At 45.6% G+C, this 23,642-nt stretch overlaps 1 protein-coding gene across 5 annotated transcripts in view; it reads left to right on the top strand.

Annotated features, from left to right (window-relative positions):
* The window catches only part of Col22a1 (collagen type XXII alpha 1 chain), a 235,361-nt gene that overhangs the window by 46,238 nt on the left and 165,481 nt on the right, over nt 1-23,642 (top strand). For all 5 annotated transcript variants that reach the window (XM_076911446.1, XM_034516770.2, XM_076911443.1 and 2 more), the window contains 8 exons: nt 504-578; nt 6,293-6,404; nt 10,822-10,945; nt 14,637-14,912; nt 19,010-19,090; nt 20,228-20,344; nt 21,231-21,275; nt 22,336-22,398. In XM_076911446.1, the coding sequence (XP_076767561.1) occupies nt 504-578; nt 6,293-6,404; nt 10,822-10,945; nt 14,637-14,912; nt 19,010-19,090; nt 20,228-20,344; nt 21,231-21,275; nt 22,336-22,398 (893 nt within the window). The remainder of the gene's footprint in view (nt 1-503; nt 579-6,292; nt 6,405-10,821; nt 10,946-14,636; nt 14,913-19,009; nt 19,091-20,227; nt 20,345-21,230; nt 21,276-22,335; nt 22,399-23,642) is intronic.

The raw sequence follows: 23,642 nt of genomic DNA, 5'->3' as shown, positions 1-23,642 counted from the left end.
ATTCTTATCTCTCTCTGTATTCCCTCCTCTTTTACCCTGCCCTTCCAACATCAATACCAATGCAATCCCTCCTGTTTCATTAATCTTCTTTAAGCCTTTATATCATTGATCATTTCTGCATTTATTGTTCCTTTTGGAGGAACTTCTGGGTAGGCTAGCAGGTGCACCTGTGGCCTGAGTCTCCTAACACTGTCCTGGTGTCCCTGACCCCTGATTCTGTGTTGCTAATATTGATTTTCACGTGACTCCCATTGATGTATAAGGTTGTGAGTTCAGTGGAGGTGTGGGCAATGCCGTGATCATGTCTATGCTGTAGTATGATATTTAGAGTCAATGCTTAATAATGACATAAGTGCATGAAAGGGTTAAAGAATAGGGGGTGCCCAGCACCCTCTTTGTGTCCCTCTGTTCTGTAGGTAGAGTGGGACTTGTTGCTCTGAGAGTCCACAGGGAGATAGTAGGTGTGTTTTCTTATCTGTTTGTTTCCATTTTTTTTTTTTCAGATGTACTCTGCCCTAGTGTCCGGGTAGAAGGAGATCGGTTTAAACACACCAATGGAGGAACCAAGGAAATCACAGGTAAGATAGACTCCAATACACAGGGTTGCTTTCATGGGCAGCTTACAGACCTAAGGGTGGCCTCTCTGACTCATTTATCACTCTCATCTGTCACCAGTCTCCTGGTGAAATGGTTTGAACCATGCAAGTGGCAATGATCCCCCAACAGCAAGGGACATCTGTATGCAGTGTTCCCTTTGGCAAGATGGGGCCATCTTAGGAATTTCAGTCCAGTGAGTGTAGCAGGAGTTGGTGACTCCCAGGATACAGTGTGATAGAATACGATAGCCTGCTGGGTAACTAGCTGCATGCTTTAGTCACTTCTGCACCATCTTGCCCACCAGGCAACTCCAGTTAAACTTCTGAGACTTTTGGAGGAAGGCACAGCAGACAGAGCCATCCAATCTGTTCTTGCTGATTGGACATATGACAGGCAATGATTACTCAAGGGATCTGTCCCTGCCACAGTTTCTTTGTCCGACTCACAAGATGAAGGTGACTTTTACTGTTCTCCTTTGATAGCTCAGATGCTTTGAAGTGCATGTTTGTAGCTGAGCCGCTCTGCCCAGGGTGGGAAAACACTGCAGAATTTGAATTAGACATTTCCACTTTGTGCTTTGGTGATCCCCAGTGGTGCTCTCAGACAGTCCATTATCCATTTCTACCAGGGGAGTGTGTCTATTCGGTTCTATGCAGGGCATCTTCCTTTGAAGTCTCTTTTCAAAGCCCATTCTTACCTGGTTGCTTTGTCTGCATTTGGCTTTGTGAAGCACATGCCTCTAGAACATCATTCCCCAAGTAATTCATTATTTGATGTATATGCCCATGATGGGAGCATTTATGACAATGGTGACATTGATAACATCAAGGGCAGCAGCCAGCACCACTTACTAAGAGCCCACGCATTACCTCCCTTAAGTACCATGGCAGGTGAGATGCACATTGTACTTGCACAGTTGGGAAAGCTGCGTGATGCACAGTGATTACTCTGGGGTTCAGAGGATGGCTGCTTCTGCATTTTATTCCAAGCCGAGCACTCCACTCTGAAGATATCATAACCATTTATTGCCCATGCAAGCACATGAGCCTTTTGAAATCAGGACCTGTCTCTTTCTCTGTCTACTTGTCTATGTCCTCAGGGTATAGGGAAGTGCCACTGGCATGTAGAAGGGATTTTATATATTTTGAATAGATGAATGGATAGACAGATAGATAAAATGAGAGAAAGAAAAAAGCTTAAAAATAAGTGTCAAAACGTGAATGAGTGGAAGGAGATTGGATGAATGGACAAAACATAAAAAGATGGATGTGTTGAGAGACAATAAAGTTGTGAAGGAAGAAAGGGGGAACAGGGCAGAAGATGAAGGAAGAGAAGACTCTTGCACAAGATGTAAGTCAGAAGCATCTGAAGCTGTCCTGTCCTGCAGACAGAAGAGCAATATGGTTTTGTTTCTTTTCTGTTCCTTTTTCTGAGGGATTCAGAAGGTGTGATGTGTGTCTGCATGCGTGTGCATGTGCTTGTATGTGTTCTGGATCTGGCTCATGCGTACATGTATGTGATTATTTATGTGACTGTGCAGAACTTTGAACAAGTGGCTTAGTCTGTGGTATATGAGTCGGGGCCCTCTGAGAGTCGCTTTGGGTGCTTCGATAGATGTGAAATTCTCTGTTGCGAATCTTCTTTCCTCCACTCACAGCCAGTGGAGTCCTGACACCTTCGATGCCCTCTGTGAGCTCCCAGAGATGAGCCACAGTGGAGGCTAGGGGTGGCGGGGGGATGTCAACACAGACAACAGTTTCGTGTGTGTGTGCAGCTTTGGGTGCATAGATACACCACTTCCTCTCCAATGTCCTTTAATAACTACTAGCCTCAAAAAAGTGTCCCAGCTACATTGTGGCTGAAGAGGGAGTTACAGAGAGATTATCCTCTAGTTTGTCAATTTCACTGTAATTAAGATGTTAAAGATGCCTTTTTTGGAAAAAGAAGGTAGCTCTCAAAGTGTTTACCTCCCTGAATTTTCTTAAATATCTGTCACAATTCAGGGCTCATTCAGCCTGGGAAAGTAAAAATAAAGACAGAATAGACAGGAAATGTTGAGACGTTATATTTTAGATCAACCTTCTGCCTGCTAGACAGATGCCTGCAGATCAAATTTCTGATTTCCTCTGGACCTCAGCTTCCCCATCTGTGTAGCAGGGGATCTGAAGATTGTTCCTGAGAGCCCTCAGTTCTAATGACCTCTCTGCCGGTTCTTGGTCCCTGTAAGTGCTCCTGCAGCGTGGCCTAGGTCTTCCTTGTGTGGTCAGCTGGGTGGTGATGAGGCATCACAAAGCCTGGAACACTTGGAATTAAAGGACTGCTGCTCTATGTCAGGCTGTCTGGCCTCAGAGTCGATTTACTGCTTTGATCACTCAGCCTCCACTGCTGCTCTGAATGTCAGGGTCTGTGACAGCTACAATACACTTTACCCTTGGAATACACGGCCTTGGACCAGAGCTTTCTGGTTTCCTCTGAGACGAGCCTTTGAGTTTGTTTGTTTGTTTTTGTTGTTGTTGTTTTAGGTAATTCGGTACCCACCCTCTGTGAGGAGTGCAGTAAAGAAACTGCTGAAGTGCAGCTCCACTGGGGGAGGTTTTTATTATGGATAAGAGAGAGAAAACATCTGGAGGCATTAGGAAGAGCCCAGAGAGGGGGAGAGAGGGGAGAGAGAGAGAGACAGAGAGAGAGAGAGAGAGAGCGAGCGAGAGCGAGCCAGACACAGACACAGACACAGACACAGACACAGACACAGACACAGACACAGACACAGACACAGACACAGACACAGACACAGACACAGACACAGACACAGAGAGAAGGCAGTAGAGAATATTGGGTTATAAGAAGGATGAGTGTGGGGGTAGGAAAGCCTGTAAGCTGGAGCAGCCTGGGAGTTTGGGGAAGAGGTAGGATAAGAGGGGCCAGCATGGACTTTGAAATGTATAACAAACACATGTGAATAGGGAAGTAAGAACGTGGAGGCTAGCATGGACTTTCATATGTTGAAAGCTGCCATAGGTATGTGTCAGTGAAGAGCCATATGCTTCCTTTGCCAGAGACAGGGGAAACGGCTCCTTTGAGTGGGCAGATAACTCATTTCACAAGTTCCTGAGGAACAGTGGCTTTTATCTAACCACTGGAAATCCTTCTATGGTCCAGCTTGAGCTCAGTTGTGGATGTATGGACTGCCCGACACCTAACAATGGTGGCTTTGAATTTCTGGTTGCTTCCTGGTCCAAGGCCATGTATTTCAAGGGTAGAGTGTATTGTAGCTGTCATAGACCCTGATATTCAGACCAGCAGTGGAGGTTGAGTGACCAAAGCAGTCCTGTAGCTTCTGTGTTTCTGATCAAGACCAGGTCCAGGTATGTCTGCAAGCAGACACCCTCTTCTCCTTTATGCCTCCCCCACTTGGCTCCTTAGTGTCAACTAGAAGCGTTTCTAGAGGTGCAATCTCTTTACCACAAACCCTAGGACCTCCAATATACTGTGTAGAATCCTCTCTCTAGGCAGCAGCCATTGATGAGAGGAAACTCCTCTGCCTCTGACCATGACTGACATGAGCCACTAAGATACCACTCACTACTTTAAGGGCTGATCCAGGCCATTAATAGATTAGAATGGTAATTCTAATCTATTCTACTTTCCTCTGAGCACAAATAGGTCATACTAGGTCCCTTGAGCTTTTTCCTTTTGGTGTTGGTTTGAGGGCCATAGGCCTTAGGGCTTCAGAAGTTTCTAGGTCAGTCCCCACTCACCAAACAGTACTTTCCACTGACAGGTCCCTACTGTGTACTTCAAGTACAGGGCCCCTGTGCAATCCCTGTGATTGTCAAAAAGTGTTCAGAGCCTCAGGGCACCTGGTACTTTTGCCTGTAGATGAGCTAAGATGATAATCATTGGGGTACCCAGCCAGCTCCTACTCTAAGTTGGATGGGGAGTACACCACCTGACTGCAGAAGAGATTAGTTGCATTCTGTGTCACTAAGAGTTTATCTCCCTCAGTCGCATGCCACAGGGTTTACCACAGTTCATGGATTTCTTAGCGATTCCCCAGGACCCCTCCCTGCTAAGGAAAGGTGGGTGCTCTGCCCTGGTCATTTATTGGATCCTAGTCCTGCATAGTCAGGGTGATAGTGGTGATACTGTCTCTGAGGTGGAAGGCTCCTGTGTCATGGAACTTTAGGAGGATAGATGGCCGCAGGTTCACTTCACAGAAGTGCCAACAGTCTTCCAGAGAGAACTGTTGGCAACTTCTGAGTGATTACTGGGCTCTGACTACAAGGGTTAGGTTGCATCTCCAGGGATGCTCATTGCAGTGTGCTTGCAAGGTAAACTCTGCCATGGCGAATAATGTTAGAGCCAGATGAATGGTTCTCGGCACTCATAAAACATGAAAGGCAACCAATTTCAAGCTCCAACCAGCTTACAGATGTGGGAGCCAATGTCTAGGGAGAAAGCAAGTCAGTTAAAGTCCCAGCAAACCAGGGCCAGGGAGACCCAACTTTGCTTCTTCTGCAAGTCTTCTTCAGAGCTTGCTAAGGGAAGGGAAGTACTCACATTGTTATTCAGGGGTAAGAGTTACTCAGGGCATCTGGCGCTTAGTGAGCGTTTGGCATAGGTGCTCCAAGCTTTGTCAACTGATGCTCGAAGGGAGACATACAGTGTCATGGTCTCCCAAGTCTGGATTCCATCACACTGTCAGCTTCTAGCACAAGTGTTGCTCTCTGGAGGTTTGGTGGGCATAAGCTGCAGGACTTTCTCTCTCTCCAGGTTGGCCAAGACACCTTGGCTAAAGCATCTTACTATGAGATGTGGAAGGATGCACTGCAGGTGGTGGTGAGGTTTTCTCAGCAGGTCTCTTATGACTTACTGAATGATGTACACCCAGGGTCTCATGTCATTGTCAGAACAGACTCAACTACTGAGCATCTAAGCATCCTCACTGTCCTCTGAGAAGCAACCAAGGGCATCTGCCTGTCAGGAAATATGCCAGATTCTCATAGATATATGACTGAGAAGAATTAAACTTTCACCCCCATACTCACCACCCCCAAGGCTAAAAAGCCCAAGGCCATGGCCATGATTACTCTTTTACTTTACACTGACAGTGACTCTCAGTCATCTCGTAAGGGGAAATCAAAGCAAGCTGAAGTACTCACCTTTCTTTAAGGCAATACTGCAAAGGAAGTTTGTTTCTCTCTCACATTTCTCTCTCTCTAAAATCATGAGATTCCAAAGCTATGAGTCCCAGGACCACAGTTCAAGCAAGATCCAAGTAAAAGGCCACCATATGGCTGCAGGAAGGAAAACCTTAAGTTGTGGGGTTTTTCTAAAGGGTCAGCATCGCCATTTGAGCTTCTGGAAGAGAGGTCCCCACAGCAGGAGGAATCAGAACACCTGCATTTGTCTTGCACTTGACCATGATCCTGGATGCTCTTGGCTCTAAAATTCCAGTGTGACAACCAGTGTCTGTATTCCCCATTGCCTTGTCCGGGGGCATTGGACTTGATGCCACATGGCTCATAGTTGAGCTGCTGTGGTCTTCCCAGTATGTGTTCTTATATTTAAGTTCCCACCCCTTGATGGCTGGGTGGGTAAGCTGACTGTCTTTGGAGAGAGTGAACTAGCTGTTTTCATGTGTCTCTTCTATTCTTCCTCTGCCAAACTCACTCCCAACTTTCTGTTTGCACAGGTTTTGACTTGATGGATTTGTTCAGTGTGAAGGAAATCTTGGGGAAGAGAGAAAACGGAGCCCAGAGTTCCTATGTACGGATGGGTTCCTTCCCTGTGGTGCAGAGAACTGAGTGAGTGGCCCTTTCTCCTTCCAGAACCTTTGGATGTCCTGGGAAGCAGGGTGCAGCCAGCCACAGGAGTTCACTCAGCACTGAGTTGATGCTAATACACTTATCAGTGCCTGGCAAGGTCATGTGAAGTTGATGCAGTTTAGCTACAGGTCTGGGAATTTGAGCTGCTTCTCTGCAGTTCCATGATCATTGTGCCAATGATTTTCTGGTCATTTTGTGCTCATCCATTTTCGGATTCAGTTTTCTTTCAGCTCATGAAATGATAACACAGTTTTTCTGGTTATCACCACATAGCACCAGCCATGGCTTCACATAACAGATGTGTATTTCCTAGATTTTGGCAAGTGAAGACTGAGTTTTCATGTTGATTGAGTGCCTTGTTTATATGTTACCAAATGCCTTTGTTTGTTTGTTTGTTTGTTTCTACCTGAGATGAGTATCTCTACCTTGTGATGTTGAAAAGCCGGGCTGGACATTCTTTTTTCTCTAGTATCTGATCCTACTTCATGTCCAGTGAAGGGCTAAAACTAATTCCACACCAAGTACTGTATGCTCACTGGAGACAGACAGATGGTTTGAAAATTAGGATGATCCTGCATCATGTGATCCCTCCTCCACCTTGTAACGCTTTAATTGCTTGCTTAATCTTTTTAAATTCAGAGGACAGAAAGGGCGGACTGGCCTTTGCAGTCACTGTTGGTGTCTCATTGCCTGACCTAAGCCTCATTTGTTGGGTCCTATATATTTAGAGCATTGCAGGCGTGTCCTCCTCCTGCCAGGCCTTTTCTGGTGTCCTTCCCTTTATCCTGGATACCTGCTCTGCTCCTCGTTCCAGGGCTGGGCCTTAGATGATGCTTTCCGGGAACTTTCATACTAAGCCAGGCCTTGCCTTCCTCTGCTCTCTAAGCCCTCTCCTGCACTGAGCATAGTGAAGTTGAGGCCAGTGAGTCAAACTGTGCAATTGGTTCTTTGTAGACAATTTTTGCTGCTTAGTTAGAAGCTTTCAGAGAGACATAAGCCCCATCACAATGAGAGAACTCAGATTTCAGTTATCAATTGTGAGCTATGCACGCAGGCTGGATTCCAACCCTGAGTTCACTGAATGTCCTGTGAGCTGACTCTAGACCATAGTGTCACCTCACCCATGACTTGGAACTCACATTCCCTAAGAATAAAGGAGAACGAGTCACATGACTCCCTCTCTGAGCTGCATCTCTTCACCTATGGAACAGCGACTGCACTCTGACCTTCTAGATACTGAGCATGCTCTTCTGCAGCAGTGCACAGATGCTTAGGGTGATGTGTGTCACCTGGTCCCAGGCTCATTTAGGGGGAACGTTAGGATGGTCAGACTCCATACTACACTCTTACTTCACCCCTTTCTTATGAATTCATCAGTCACACTGCTTAGAAACAGAAAAACACCCCATATAATTTCACCTTAGAAGAACATTCAATAAAGAACAGAAGGGAGAGAGTTACACAAATGCAACAGATGCCTCACAGCCCAGAGATGTCTTGTTCTCCAGGGACACCTGCCATTCACCAGAACATCTTTAAGCTCTTACTCTGCAGAACAGAGGACCGGGCACGGCTTCTGTGTGATGAGTTTAGCTGTGACCCTGTCCACTTTCCCGAGTGTGGATTTCTGCGTGTCCTGTTTCCTATGGCATAATTACAGAATGAAACAACCCTCTGACATCTCAAGAAGAGGTAGTTCCTTTTCACTTTCTAATGCTTTGAAATGTATTCATCCTTACACACACATGATTTAACTTGCAGATTAATTTTATTCATAATGGGAAGAGATGTCACTTTCAATATTACTCACTTCTTTAACTTGCAAAGGATATTTTCACACATCTTCATTTAATTATCACTATAATAACATGAGGTGCACGGGATATTACTCTCGTCTATCTGGTACAGATCTGAGCTTCTAAGGAAGGCAGTCACTTGTTAAAACCTCACAGATAACAGGAAGGCAGTAGCTGGCCTCATTGTCAGGTACTTGAAGTCCAAAGCCTTGTTCTTTGCTCTGTAATCTCATATTTGCTATGCCATTTATGGAAAGAATTGTTTATTAGATTTCCCACCCTTGTCTATACTGATTCCCCAAGATTATATGTGTGTAGTTATGTATATGTGTGCTACACTGTTTGTATCTCTCTCTTTCTCCCTCTCTCCACTTGTGTGTGTACTTCTAATATATGTGTGTGTGTGTGTGTGTGTGTGTGTATGTGTGTGTATATGTGTGAGTATATATATGTGTGTGTGTTTTTTGTTTGGGTACACACACTTGCATATGTCTGCTGAGATAATCCAAAATTATAAGAAAAAAAGTGTGTTCAGAAAGAAAATAGAGAGATTCATGAAGGAAATAAGCAGTAAAAAGAAATGAGTCTGAAGTAGGGAATGTCCTGTCTTTACATACATGGTGATTAAAGGAGTCCCTAACTCCTTAGAGAAGCCTAGGTGCAGAAGGTGACAGGCTCCTTTCCTCCTGTGTGTATATAATCCTCATGATGTCCTACCTTGGAGGATGGCATTGAACAACTGAGTCTCCTCTCAGCTTGTATACATGAGAGGATGCTCCATTTATCTTGGATACAGATAGCCTCCATCTCCTCCAGCAGCAAAACCATTGCTATGTGTGTTCTCAGAGGCAGTCTTCCACCCCCAGGGTAGACTGTGGCTTCCTCCTGGCCAAATTCTGCAGAATGAAAGAACAATTGGCTGGTGGTTAAGAGAAAAGCTATGGAGAGAAAGCAGACCCTCGGGGTGTGACTGCCTGCCACATCCCTTGAGTTAACCCCAAAGAGTTCAGGTTCCCTAGTTTGATGCAAAGATCAAAATAAATCCTTCACAAGTTCTTTCCAGGATGGAATGAGATGAAAGCTCGTGTCCTTATTATATTATGCTCTCCAAAGTACTCATTTCAAAATTAAGAATTAGATTGGTGTCTTGGGATCCCATGTGTAATTTATTGAAGAAATGTAAAAATGGGTTAAACTTTGTTTTGATAGTATGGAAATCCTAGAGAGAACACAGGTATCCACCAGAGCAAGTCTGAAAAATTTGGTGGTATCACAACTTTGGTAGAAGGGATGTCACTGTCACCCAGAGGGAGAGGAGGGATGTTTCTTGGTCTTTTCCATTGCCATGAGAAACTAGTATCTCAGTGTCCTCTGGAAAAATTAGCATGGTCTGGGAAAAGAAGAGGTTTTGCACGAAAACAGCATTTGACAGCTTTCAGGGTTTTTATTCCTTAGCACCTGTAGGATGCCTGTTATAGTGGTGGCTTTGTGGTAGGAGCTAAGGGACAGGGATTTCTCAGATGTTCTCACTAGGATCCCCACATGGAACCTGGGGAGACCGCTGGGGGTGGGCAGAGAACAGGTACTCTGAATTGAGATGTTAGTGAGAAATGACTGGGTGAACAAGTGTGTAAGTTAGGTTTTACAGAACTCCATTGGAAAATAAAGAGAAGTAGAGAAAGAAGGGGAGAAATTTGTTTATGAAGAGCTGAACTGAGGGCCAGGAGGAAGCTCAGGCATCTCTGTTTATGACATTGGTGGAGCTGGAAGGACAGGTGGTCTAAGGATGCTATGGACAGGCACAGTGTGATTGGCTCTGGGATCTTCATAGTAACTGAATTTGGAAGAGGATGGGCAGTTTCAGGACTCACTGGAGCAGAAGTCACCTCTAGGAGAGAGCTTTCCTATACTAATGGTTGAACCTAGGGACTAGTAGAGAGAAGAGGATGTCCTGTGTTTTGTCGACTATGCTGCATAGTATGCATGGTTCCTAAGTGGCTGATGTTTCTGAAAGAGCTGGAGACTGGATGTCTAAGGCCAGGTCTGTATTGATGGTGCCTTCTCACAGTAATACCACCTGGCAGAAATGCTAAACAACATGGAGCAGCCTTTCTTAACAAAGGGCTCCATTCTTATTACTTACTTATTGACCCTTCACCATCTAGGCATTAGGATTCTAGCACATGGATTTTGTGAAGACATACACTGAGGCCATAACAACTTGGTATTGGACCCCAGATATAAGAAACACAAGAACAGTACAGGAGAGGTGAAGTCTGGAAGTCTCTACTGCATCCATTCCTGGAGGAGGGTCATTTAGCACTTATTGACCATTAGTCATTGGAAAGGTGGGGAACCTGGAGATAAGCACTGAGGATGGGGGCAAAGGCAGTGAAGATGCCACAATGCTGGTCAATAGAAGGCCTCACTAAGACACTGCCTTATTAAGAGGCATCAGTACAGCTTGTGGGAGAGTGTTGCGGGCATCCTTAGGGGTCACACTGCCAGGACTTAGTGGCTGAGAAGACATGAAAGCTTCCGATGCCAGCTCCCTATTCTTTACACTAATGCTGGTACTGTCTGTCTCTCTTTTTTCTCAGAGATGTGTTCCCCCAAGGTCTACCTGATGAGTATGCCTTTGTCACAACGTTCCGATTCCGGAAAACATCACGGAAAGAAGACTGGTACATCTGGCAAGTCATTGACCAGTATGGCATCCCACAGGTAAAGGCAGTATTGCCTGGCTTCAGGGCAAGTGCTGTGTCCTTCTCCCAGGAAACAATCTTGACCATTGTGTTTCCTGCAAGAGGCTCAGTTCTGAGGCTAGACAGAAGTGGGGTCTAGTACATGGAGCCCTAAGGAACCCATAGGTCCAGCTCCTTTTTTCTTCCCTGGCTAGACCTTCTAAGGTTTGACATCCAGTTACCATTCTCTGAGACTTTCTGTCTAACCAAAGAAATAAACAAATGCTTTGCTGCCTATGGCACCTTCTCTACTGGGGACCTCATAAAGTATTGGAAGAAACTTGCTCAGTGTCAGGTGGACCTGGACCAAATATTGTGTCTTCTCCTTTCTTTGTGTGGATCATGGGGACTGCCTGTGAGTCTTAGCTTCCTCAACTTGAAAGTGGGAAATGAGAGTACTTCCCAAGAGTAGCTGGCGAAAGAAGCAGGTGTTAATAAAAGCATGCTCGCAAAGCATCCAGCACAGTCTAATATATAGTAGAATTTGTCATGAGTAGATCTCCTGTATAAAAGAAGATTGTCTTTAGTTCACTCATGTTTGAAGTTCCAAACCCTCATTTGTACCCACTGTAGAGTACTGACTTGCAGTTCCACAGTTCCTCATCAGCACCAAGTCCAGTGAGGAGAAACAAATCTCAAAGCCAACATCATCAACACAATACATCAGCTTGAGAGGAAAGCAGCACCACCCTCCACTCTTGAGCAAACCTAAATCTGCTTGTTCTTAGGGCTCAAAGGCCTGATCCCTGAACACTGTCCTCTCACTGGAAATATGCATGGGTAGACTTTCTCACCTTTAGCTGTGACAAACTCTCTTGGTTTATATATGGGGTTGAAACGAACTGAAAAGTTTTTCAAGTAATTGGCCTTCAACAACCATTGACAGTTGTCTGAGACAGCCGGCACCATCTACCACTTATTCCCTGTCTCTTGGATGACTTCCTTCTAAGCTCTTCTCTCCCATTCTGCCTATCTTCCTCTCCACTTCTCTTCTTATAATAAGTAAATGAGACAATGCAACTGAGACACTAAGAACATTGTGAGAAGTGGGCAATGCCCGGGGCAGTCAGCTTCTAATTTTATTCTCTTCTAACAAAATAGAGTGGAGTAAAACAAGATAGAAGAGAAAAATAAAATAGAAAAATAGAACGAATAGAATAGAATAGAATAGGATAGGATAGGATAGAATAGAATAGAATATAGAATAGACTGGACTTCTATGGTCAGAGAAAACCTTGACATTGTTCTTCACTGTTCATCAACACAACACAAACCTGCTTTTAGTAAAGTTGAGATGGTTCATAATTCTTAATACACCCCATTCTCTTCATTGTAATACAGATAGGCTGGTTTTACTATTCCCATTTCAGGGAAAGAAATAGCCACAGAGAGGCTCAGGAGTTGACCTGAGTTTGCACAGTAATAAGAACTGAAGTTGAGACTTGAACCCAAGCAGTTAAGACCCAACTCTGTGCCTTTGTTGTAAGCCTGTCTGAGTCTGACAATCCTGCTGAATAACTCACCCATAGCATCTGCGGTCACACAGAGATACAAACTCATTTTCAGTGCTGACTGTGGAGGGATACAGTTTCCTGTGTGTGGGAGACTGAAAGCACTGACAGGCTTCTGTCGGCTCTGTGTTCCTGTCTGCCGCCAATGCCTGTTAAACAGAGATTTGCTTTTCCACTTTCTCTGGTCTGGCAACATGGGACTGGGCACCTGCCATGACATTCTTGTCGGGTGAGCCCACTCCACCTCCACAGTCTGGGTCTTTTCTTTCATGGCATTTGCAGAGCTTTGTGCTCCCTGTCTGCCACGACTGCTGCCCCCTCCTTCTGGATTGAACAGAGTTTAGATATAGCTTGCTACTGCAACTTGATGATGCATCTGAGAGATGAAGTGAACTCCAGGAGGATACCCAGCTAGTGTTGGTGGACACTCTTCCTGGGTCTGTGTTGCTTTCTTTTGTGCCTGAGACAGAAACATCAGAGGGAAAGCCAAGGCTTCAGGAGTCTCCAAAGATCATTAGGGCCTAGACTGAGGTCTGTGAGACTACCCTGAAGAAATAGAGGTCATGTTCAATCATGGAACAATTACACCATATGTGCTGTATCAGGTGACTAGAAAGGAGACCCTTGTTTTCAACTATTTATCATACTGTAATACGTATGTATAGGTAAGCCAGTTAAAAATCTGAGGTACCCCTTGGTTGTATAGAAGAGAGGTTGAGCCAGAAGTAGAACCTAGACCAGGGCTGTGCTGTGAGAGCAATAGGAAGCAAGCCAGGATCATTAGAAGACTGCAGTTTCTGTGATCTTACTTGCTTAAGTTATTGCAATTAAGATTTAGACCACAGCCTGGCATATAAGTACTCTGTAAAGTACTTACATGTATACTTACTTATTGAACCCTCTGCAAGTCTGTGATGTAAATGCCACTACCAATACCATCTTACAAATGAATAAACAGTGCGGAGAGGTTGAATAACCTGTCTGAGGTTATAAAGTGTTGAAACGACTTCCTGGTTTGGGATGATCAGGCACTATCTTATGCGTTGAACTAAAAAAAAAAAAAGATGAAGTGCAAAGATTTACTTGTGGGTGGTGATGTGGGGATGTGGGGATGTGGAGGGAGAGAAGGAGGAACTAGCAAGGGTTTGCTAATGCAGACCTGAATTAGCAACCACAGAAAAAGGCAGGCAGGAGGCCCTGAGGGCAGGTGAAGACTAACCTTATTTAATTCCCATGTTCATGCACTGTCCAAGTCTGAACCCATTCACTGCTGCGTTCTTCATATCTGGCCCCCCTGTCACAGGTTGTGTTCATCCTGCAGGGGAGGAAGAAGTGAGAGCATGACTGAAAACATAACTACTCATCCCCCAAAAACAAACTGAAGTGACTTTCCTTGCAGTGGTAGCCTATGTGCAGCCACAGATCATTATGAAAATTGTAAATGTCCTTAAAATAGTATGAGATAATTTTGTGTGGGGTTTGTTTGTTTGCTTGTTTTTGTGTTTGTGCAATTCTTTGAACATGAACTTTGAAGGTGACACTATATTCTGGAGAAGCCAAATAGTTAGACAACCCTGTGTGCTTGCTCTGTGCCAGAACATTGTGCAAAAGGTTGAGTGTGCAGGCAGGAGTGACTGGGATAATCAAGGCCCACACCCATCAAGAGGCTTCATTCTATTAGAGCTTTGTTTGAGTCCTCTAGATGAGAGACAGGAGAGGTTGCCCATCTGCTTGCAGACTGGCACTTGACATTTATATTTCAGGGTCCTAAGGGACCCAGAAGCTTGTTAGGATTTCTGGTTGGTGCCATGCCTCAGTCCCTCTTCACTGGGCATCTAGAAGTCTTACAGAAGCCCCAGTAGCCTCTTTATACACTGAATATATGACCTCTGCTTAGTGCTGAGCACAGTCAGTCTAATTACTACGTAGCTTGCAGATTGGCTACTAACATCCTCATGCTGAGGGATAAAAAGGTACCCAGAAAGGCACCTGACCAGCCTCAGACCAGACAGCATTGAGCATCTTGGTGAGAGAGTCATAATGGGATGTGCCAGCATCTCCAGCACTGACTCTGTCCTCCCCACTTCTGTCTATGCTTTGTCCCTTGATGTTCAGGGCACATAGTAGGTGTTCAAGGATTCTCTGTGTCTGTCTCCTTAGGTCTCTATCCGGCTGGATGGTGAGAACAAGGCAGTTGAGTACAACGCTGTGGGTGCCATGAAGGATGCTGTCCGGGTGGTCTTCCGAGGCCCCCGAGTTGATGACCTCTTTGACCGTGACTGGCACAAGATGGCGTTAAGCATCCAGGCCCAGAATGTGTCCCTCTACATTGACTGTACGCTGGTTCAGACGCTGCCCATTGAGGAGAGGGAGAACATCGACATCCAGGGCAAGACTGTGATTGGCAAACGTCTCTATGACAGCGTGCCCATTGATGTGAGTACCCAAGAGGCTCTTGAAGTTAGTGCCAGGGCTACCAAAGGGGGCTTCAGACTCTAGGTGACTCAATGTCCTCCCACATCTGTAGTTCTGATTTATTATCTATTTATGAACTGGACTTTCTGAGGAGAGAGGACTCTTAATCAGAAATCAGCATGCTGAAGTTCAAATTTCCCACTCACTCACTCACTCACTCACTCACTCACTCACTCACTCACTCACTCACGCAAGCACTCACTCACTTACTCACTCACTCACTGAGCCATTTGTTGTATATACGTTGAGATTCTTCTGTTTGCTAGGCTCTCTGCTGGACATTGGTGATATTGGTGCCTACAAGGAAGCACAAGATTGATATGCAAACACCAGTCCTTTAAAATAAAGAACCCGAGCATCATTGGATTTGGGTATGGTGAGGGTTCTTCGGGTGCCAAGAGACAACCATACTTGGATGAGTTCAGCCAAATACACATACACCCGATACACACAAATACACAGAACCACAAATCATATTCAGGTGGTGCCTCACCATCGTGGGATGGGAGAGCATGGAGAGGGCTTACAGGTTTAAATCCTGTATCCTTTCCATAGCAACCTGGTCCTTCCAGGCCATGTCAGTAGCAGCATTAGGGGACCCATTTGGTGCTTACTGTATGTTGGAGGCAGTGCAAGCTCCATCATGATAGATGCTGCTTCTCTGACTTCTGTATAGGCTTGCCTGTCTGATAAGACTATAGGCAGCCAGTTATGTTGAGCCTGAATAGAAAAAAAAAAAAAGATGTATGAATTTAACAAACCCTAGATTTCTACGGAAGGAAGACTCATTGAGATCATTCAGTGTACTTAGGCAAATGTCACAGTAGACACTGGTATTATGTATTATAGAACCTTATGACTGGATGTCCAAACTAAACAAGGCATGGTAGCTGTGAGGGGGGAATAGAGAGAAGTATATGGGTAGCTTCCTAAAGGAGGTTAATTTATACATACAGGATAAAGACTACAAGGTACCTATTTGTGAGCATCAGTGCCAGCGGGTAGATGCTTGAAGAACAGGTGGAAGAGATAGGGAGGATACAATACCAAGGCTTAGTGTATATATCCAGGAAATTAGCCCACGGGTGGTACCTGGCCAAAAAAAGCTAAAGTAGACAAGTGCTGTACCTGAGGAATCTCTGCTTGTTATAGGGAGGGGTACAGGGGGAGGTGAAGGAGGGAGCCTGAGAGCTCAGAGCTCAGCTGGGAAAAGATAGGAGAGACAGAAATCTTAGTTGGGTTAGTGTGCAGGGTCAGCACGTGGGTGTGGGGTTGGAATACAGTGGGATTCTTGGAGAGTCAGCTACTGAGCTAGTGAGCTGCTGCTGGTGAGTTGGTCATTACTCAGACCCAGGAGGGAATAGAGAGGCTTGTTCCTAGGTGTAGGACCTAGGTTCTGAGACTGGTGTCTGCTGGACAACCCTGAGACTCTGAGACTTTTCTCTGTCTCTTTCCAGAAGCTCTAGGCTTCTCTTTCCCTTTCCTGGCTGTTTCTTTCAGGCCTCTGGCTCTCTCCCGAGTCTTGGGAGAGGTTTTCATGGGCTATGGAGCCCAGAGATTTACTCTAACATGGACTCTGCCTTTTGGTAAGTTCCCACTGGTCCTACATCTGGATTAGCTGCCTTAAAGGTTCTCTCAGAAGTGCAAATGCAGGCAGTCTTCCTCCTCATCAGGGATCAGCCTCATGAACATTATCAGGCTGTTCTCTTCACTGCTGTGACAGCGGCCAATCTTAGACATATAACCATGATCCAGTTTTTTAAGTAAAGAACTAGAGTGTGGGACAGTCTTTGTTGACCCTCCACTCTGGTTTGTGCATCCAGTGAAGATGCTGGGGGCCTCTGGGCAGTGAGCCCCTGTATAGTCAGAGTAAACTTTGAGCTCCTCACTCCATGCAACGTCATGGTGCTATGATATCACTTTGTGTCACTTAGGAGGCAAAGCCAGACACAGAGACGGAAGGACGTGTTCCAATTTGTGAATTCACAAGGGGACCAGTGGTCAGTGTCTCTTTCAGCTCAGTACATCATATGTGCTCTGAGGTCTGGGTCTTACCATGACTCTTGAATTTGGTCATCATACTCAGCCAGGAAGTGTCCCTGTGGGAACTTTAACTGGTTCCTTAAGTGGGGAGACCTCTCATTCCCCTCCTTTCCCTCTATTAGTGAGAAAGTTTTGTTGGTATCTAACACCAAGGAATCTTGGGTCTCTGACAGTCCTCCCCAGCTGTGGTTTTATATTAAATGCTCAGAGGAAGAGTCAATCTATTTTATATCCTTCCAATAGCATGGGCAAGGATACTTGTGGCTGTATAGTTTGGGGCCTTAGATAGGGTGGGAAGAGGCCTCGACCTGTCTAGGTTTGATGTGGGACAAGCACTGTGCCCTCTGAGCCCCTTCGTCCCCTCTATAGCTCTGTGACAACATCTCATTGAAGGGCAAATGAAGGATCAGAGACTTGAGGTGACTTAATAATAGTTGAGTTAAGCTGAAGTTTAGACTCAGCCTGGTGGGCCCTGGCTCAGGCTCTTAACCGTTTATTATCTGCTTCCACACCTAAGCTAGCAAATGCATGTGGGTTATGGAGGGAGGCTTGGAACCGGGAGCTGACCCTGGAGATAGTTGACCCCACAGCTGCTGTAGACTCAGTTTATGTGTGGCTCTCAGACAGGAATGGGGCCCAGGATAGAACGTGTGGGACTTCTGGGGCTTGGGAAGACAGTGGGCAGGAAGAGTTAAGGTGCCTGGAGTAACAGGCATCACAGGTAATGGTGGTATTTGGAGGCCCCTCCCAAACCTCAGGTCTATATAGCCTTGTCTGATGGCCAAGCTGTGGTCAGTGGCTCACAGCTAATGTAGAAAGCAGGTCATCTCCCGAAGACCAGCCTTGCTCAAAATCAAAAATATGCATTCTGTCAGTCTCTTCCGGTTTGAATTGTTGTCTCTACAGGAAATGAAGTAGACTTGAGTAGATCTGCTCTTGTCCTGCTGAAGAGAGTCGAGGGTCATGAGGAGGGGGTGTGCCTTAGTGAGCACATGGTAGAAGCAGACGGTTGAAGTCACACAGACCCCCTAGCCCCACACAGCCAGAGCCCCTCCCCTACCAGTTCTTCTTGCTAAAGGTTCTTTCAGCTGTTCATCATATGCCTGGGTCACATCTTTCTTGTGTCAGGGGCTGCTCTAGAGCTGGGGAAAAGAGAGAGCAGAGTCTCATCCCACAGGTTCCAGAGATTTTATTGCTGCAGAGGAAAGGGGTTTTTGGAGAACGAAGGAAATGCACAGTGGTGTTGCAAGCCAGGTACTGTCTGGAGGATGGACAGAGTGAGTGGGAGCGGTGAGCCTGAGCTGGGACAGCAAGAGGAAGGTGGAAGCTGAGAGCAGCCTGTCTGTCAACAGTGAGAGGGAAGGGTCTTCCTGAGCAGTGGAGTTGTAAGGGCAGAGTGCACAGGAAAGAGAATGTACTCCTCAGAGAGGCCCAGGTCAGTTCAGAAAGGAGAGCTGGCAAAAAAAAAAAAAAGAAAAGAAAAAGAAAAAGAAAAAAAGAAAAAGAAAAAAAGAAAAAAAAAGAAAAGAAAAAAAAGAGAAAAAAAGAAAAGAAAAAAAAGAGAAAAAAAGAAAAGAAAAAAAAAAAAGAAAAAGAATGGTAACATGGTGAGCTGTGGATGGGGGCCTGGGTAGCAGTTTGCTGAATTTTATTGACTGTGTGACATCCTCAGCTAGAGCTCAAGGCAATGGTTCTGCAGGCCACTCTCTGACTAGAAGAGTCTAAGGCCCAGACTTCAGGTCTGTAGTCACTTTACAGCTTTCTTCCAGGTACACAGGCCATAGGCTGTAGTGCAGAGAAATGGGGGGTTGGGGGCTGGGCAAGGCCATGATCCACATATGGTGAAAACATGCAAGGGCAGCTTTCTCTGCAGAGCAATTGAGTACACAGACAATGCAGAGCCTCTCATACAGCCCAGGAGTGCAGCACAGGCTCGGATGGATCCTAAGAGCAAGCTGGCAGTCTGAAACCATGGGGATTCCAGCTCTTTCTTCTTTCCTCATGTTGCTTTCTAGTTTGACCTGCAGCGGATTGTGATTTACTGTGACTCAAGACATGCAGAGCTGGAGACTTGCTGTGACATCCCATTGGGCCCGGTGAGCAGACATTCTGAGTAGGCTGGAGATACTTATGGCGTATGGGGTGTGAGGTGTTCAGGGTTTGGGAATTAGCTATCTGGGCTAGGGTGGCACTGGGCCCTCAGTGTGTGTGTGTGTGTGTGTGTGTGTGTGTGTGTGTGTGTGTGTGTATTCTGGGTTCATGTTTTACTTCTAACCATTTATGCAGTGTGAGCTGGGGGAAACCAAGTTAAACAGGGTCTCAGTCAGGGTGACTTCAAATCTTCCAGCCAAGTGATGCGACCCAGCTTTGGGGAAGCCTGGAAGGCAGAGGTTGGAGGGCGTTATAAGGAGATCACAGTGGACTGATGCAGTCAGTGCTCAGAAGACAGGAAGCTACCTTGCTTTGGGATAGGCAGTAAGATGGCACGGTTAGGATGCTAACGGCCTCAGAACCGAGGGTTGGACCCACTAGGCTTTTATCTCCAGGGTCTGCTCTTCTCTGACCTCATCACCCATGTCTCAGATACCATCTCCTCCCTGTTTCTCTACCAAATCCTAGTTCCAAGTTATGCTTGAAATATGAGGTTGGAATGGAACCTTCTTCCCAGGGCTCATGGGTGAGCTCCTTGTTCAGTGCCTGGCAGTCCAAAGAGCTCCAACACTGTGCTCGTCTCTGCACTCCTATAATATGCAGGGGCTGCGGTATGGAGGTACCCAGGTAAGGGTATGGAGAGAGAGAAGGAGAAGGAAGGAAAGAAAGAGGCCACAGAAGCTGAGAGAATATAGGGAGGGTTGGAAGAAGAGGGTAAAGATAGGGAATGTGTGGGTGTGAGACTGTACAATGGAAGATTCCCTAGGTTTTCTCACTCTGACTCAGAAGCTGATAAGGGAAACAGCCTTGTCTCCATCCTACGTGGTGAACGCTGAGGCCAACGTAGCTAAGTGGTTCCTCCAGGTTGATGAGCTGGCCAGTATCTAGAGCTTAGTTGCCTAACCTATCCATGGTAAGGCCGTAGAAGACCCATAGACCTGTTGCCAGATGTATCCTGTTGACTCATGTGTTCTCGGAAGCTTCTAGGTATTTTTCCCTTGCCCAGGTCCTTTCATAGTTCCAGAGATGGTGATCCTCACCAAGGGACAGTCAGATTCTGACTCATTGACCTTTCCTTCCAGTGTCAGGTGACTGTGGTGACGGAGCCTCCACCCGCGCCTCCACAGCTGCCCACCCCTGGGAGTGAACAGATTGGGTTCTTGAAGACCATCAACTGCTCATGCCCAGCTGGAGAAAAGGTAGTCCACCCTAAGTTCCATAGTCTGTCCTCAGTTCCCAGCCTATAGCATCCGAGCTGAGTGCAGCAGGCAAGGTCAGTTGGCAGGACCACTCTGACAGTGAGGGAAAGCGGGAGCCTCCCATCTCACCTGGTCTAGCAGGCCGGGATGGCGCCAGGCTCACAGTGACGTTCAGAACCCCATTGTGTTCCTTGGAGTGTCTGTTTCTTCCCTTTTGTGCACACTGGGAAGGGAGATTCTCAGGCTTAGGTGTAATTAATGTTTTCCTGCAGCTAACAATCTGTTACTGGGTTCACTCTGGCTGTTACTTAGGCCATCCTCATTTTTGCTGTTTCCTTTGCTTAGCCTCCCTCCCTAATCTGAATATATGTCATTATGTGTGTGAGGTGCATATATGTGTTTATGAATAAAGGTTTGGGCATCATTTTGAATTTTAGAAAGTGCTTCATGCTTGTGAAAGTCATACCTCTATTCCACTGGACACATTTAAATTCTTGGTTTGTACCCAAAGCTTTCATTTACTTTTTCTTTATATGCCTGTGACCTTACACACACACACACACACACACACACACACACACACACACACACACACACACACACACACACTGTTATGAGGTTGGCAAGGAAAGGAGCAGAAATGTCTGGGGACAGTATGTTTGGACTGATACCCTCAGTGTCTTAATCCAATGCATTGTGAAAGTTATCCCTGCAGGTTTGCATTTGGAGGGCGGGACTCTCAGCAGATGTCAGCAATTTTCTGCTCACCCTTTGACTTAGCATAAGACTAGTTTTCAAGCCCATGGAGTGGTAATTAACTTATATGAAAGATAGGAGGAATTAACTTATGGCCTTTACTGTTTCTTCTTTGTCTTTCTTCCTGCAGGGTGAGAGGGGCTTTGCTGGCCCTGTGGGACTCCCTGGTCAGAAGGTCAGTACCTGCATGGTATAGTGTTCTTTGCTTTAACCTCTGTTGAATCATGGCAGGGGTCTGTTAGAGCACTGCCCTGCCTCCCTTGTGGTTGCCTTGGAGCTGGTTATGATGCCACACTAAGAACAAATGGCATGAGTTTCAAGCTGACCTTCCCAGAACTGGAAATGTATAGAAAATGTACAGAAAGGAGGGCAGGATTACCCAGGCTCAGTCCTACAACTCATGTGCTCTAACAGGCTCATCTCTCCAAAGTCAGTTCACTCTGCATCAATCCTTGCAAGTTGATCGGTTCCAGAAGCATTTAAGATGTGGGATTTAGGAGTTATTAAAATTGCGTAAACTGTATTATTTTCTTGTGCCAAAGTTCCTTGGTTTCAAGCAGCCTCTTACTCTTCCCTCATTCTCCAGCAGGCTACCTTCTATGTTTTGGTCTTGGAACACTGATGGATGGGAGATCACTGCATGGGGGAGAGGGGGTTTCTGTGCTTTTGCACAACTGATACTTTGTCTGGGGCTAGAGTATGGTGGCAGAGACATGGAGACGACTATGTCTCTTTGCCCCTCCTGCTTCTGCATTCTCCATCTACGTGTAGAGTTCGCTCATCATATCTAAATACTATCCTCTTCTGTCCATAGCATCCCCCCTTCCCGCCCCACCTTGGCCTCTCTGCTTCTCCTTACTGCTTTCTGTCTTTCTTGGTGTTGAATCTATATGCCATGGTATTAGTACATGCTTTTTCTGCAGCAGTTGACACCAGGATAAAAGATTGCTGTGGCATTCACAGAAAGGCCCTGGATGCAAATGCTCAGGCCTGGCAGGGCCTATGATTTGTGAATAAATTCAAGGAATGTGAGGGAACTTGACTTTGGTGCTTCTTTCTTTTCCAAGGTAGAACAGGTGACCTTATGATTCACTCATCCAGGATAACTTCAGGATATCTTCAGTTCTTCTAGGGAACTGGGGCAAGGTTGGCTGTGAGCAGCCTGTGATGACAGAAATCTAGGAGAGCTTTGGGGAGGATCTGACCTAATGTTCATTTTGCTTTTAACTCTTTAGGGCGATGCAGGACCTATTGGACTAATGGGTGTTCCTGGACCCAAGGGAGAGAAAGGAGACACTGTAAGTTAGAGACTGCTTTTCTGTATCAGTGGGCCACATGACTGGTGTAGGAGTCCCACAGCTCCCACTTGCATCCCAGCCTGGTCATATTGATCCACAAGTGTTGACTGACAGCCTGCTGGATGCAGCCACTGAGTGCATCTGAGCCATGGGATGAAGCCCATGATGACAATACTCTTTTGCCTTGCCTCTCATTATATCTATCCCCAGAATTCTGTTCTTCCAAAGTTGTACCCTTGCAATGCCTGAAACCAGCCATTTTTGTAGTGTCCCCTACACTCTGAACGCCTTACATGCTTATTCTTTATACTGGATATAAATCTACATTTGTCAATAATAGCATTATTGGCAAGTGTATTAAATAGATCAACTAATAAAAATATAGACCAACTAAAAAGCAGATTTTCAGGCAGGATGTAAAATATCTGATTACCATCCTGTCTAGAGGAGATACACTTTACATTCAAGAATGCAAACAGGGAACTGGGAGTGTGACTCAGCAGTAGAGTGCTTGCCTAGGAGACACGAAGCCCTGAGTTCTAACTCTAAGAGTACAAACACACACACACACACACACACACACACACACACACACGGAGGAGGGGGGGTTGGAAATATATATATATTTTAATTAGAAATCAAAACATTAGAATGATCATACCATTATCAGACAAAATGGACTTTAGGTCAGAGCAGTTCATAAAAGGAGATAGTTTTGGATAGAAAAGTCAGTTGTTTAAAGTTTCTTTAAGATAAGTAACAATAAACATAAGCAACTGACAGCAGAGCCTGAAGATTCATAACATACAATTGGTAAAATTCAAAGGAGAAATAGACAGTTCCACAGCAGTGGCTGCAACCTTGCATTCTTAATTCCCAGTGAACGCCAAAGCAATCCACCATGCAGCACACTGGGAGCCTTCCTACATTGCTGCTGGGGAATCCTGCAGCCTCTGGGAGACCAGTCATGTAGTTCTCAAAATCTTAAAAATGGAGTTACCATGTTATACAGCTATTCAGTTCCTCTCAAGAGAAACACAAGCGTGTGCTCACAGAAAAACATAAGCATACACTTTCAGAGTGCCATTCTTTCAGTGATAAAGTGGGAACAATGCGGTGGCCGTAATATGAAGGATGAGTAAGCAAAGTGTCCTGGGTCTGAACATTCCCATATTAGTCTGCAACAAGGGAAGTTGTGCTACAGGGTATAACAACATGAGTGAATCTTAGAATACTTTGCTGAG

This window comes from Arvicanthis niloticus, chromosome 13, assembly GCF_011762505.2.
Source record: "Arvicanthis niloticus isolate mArvNil1 chromosome 13, mArvNil1.pat.X, whole genome shotgun sequence".
In the NCBI taxonomy this organism is placed as follows: Eukaryota; Metazoa; Chordata; class Mammalia; order Rodentia; family Muridae; genus Arvicanthis; species Arvicanthis niloticus.
Note: the sequence above shows the minus strand (reverse complement) of the source record. Positions and strands in the feature narration are given on the sequence as shown.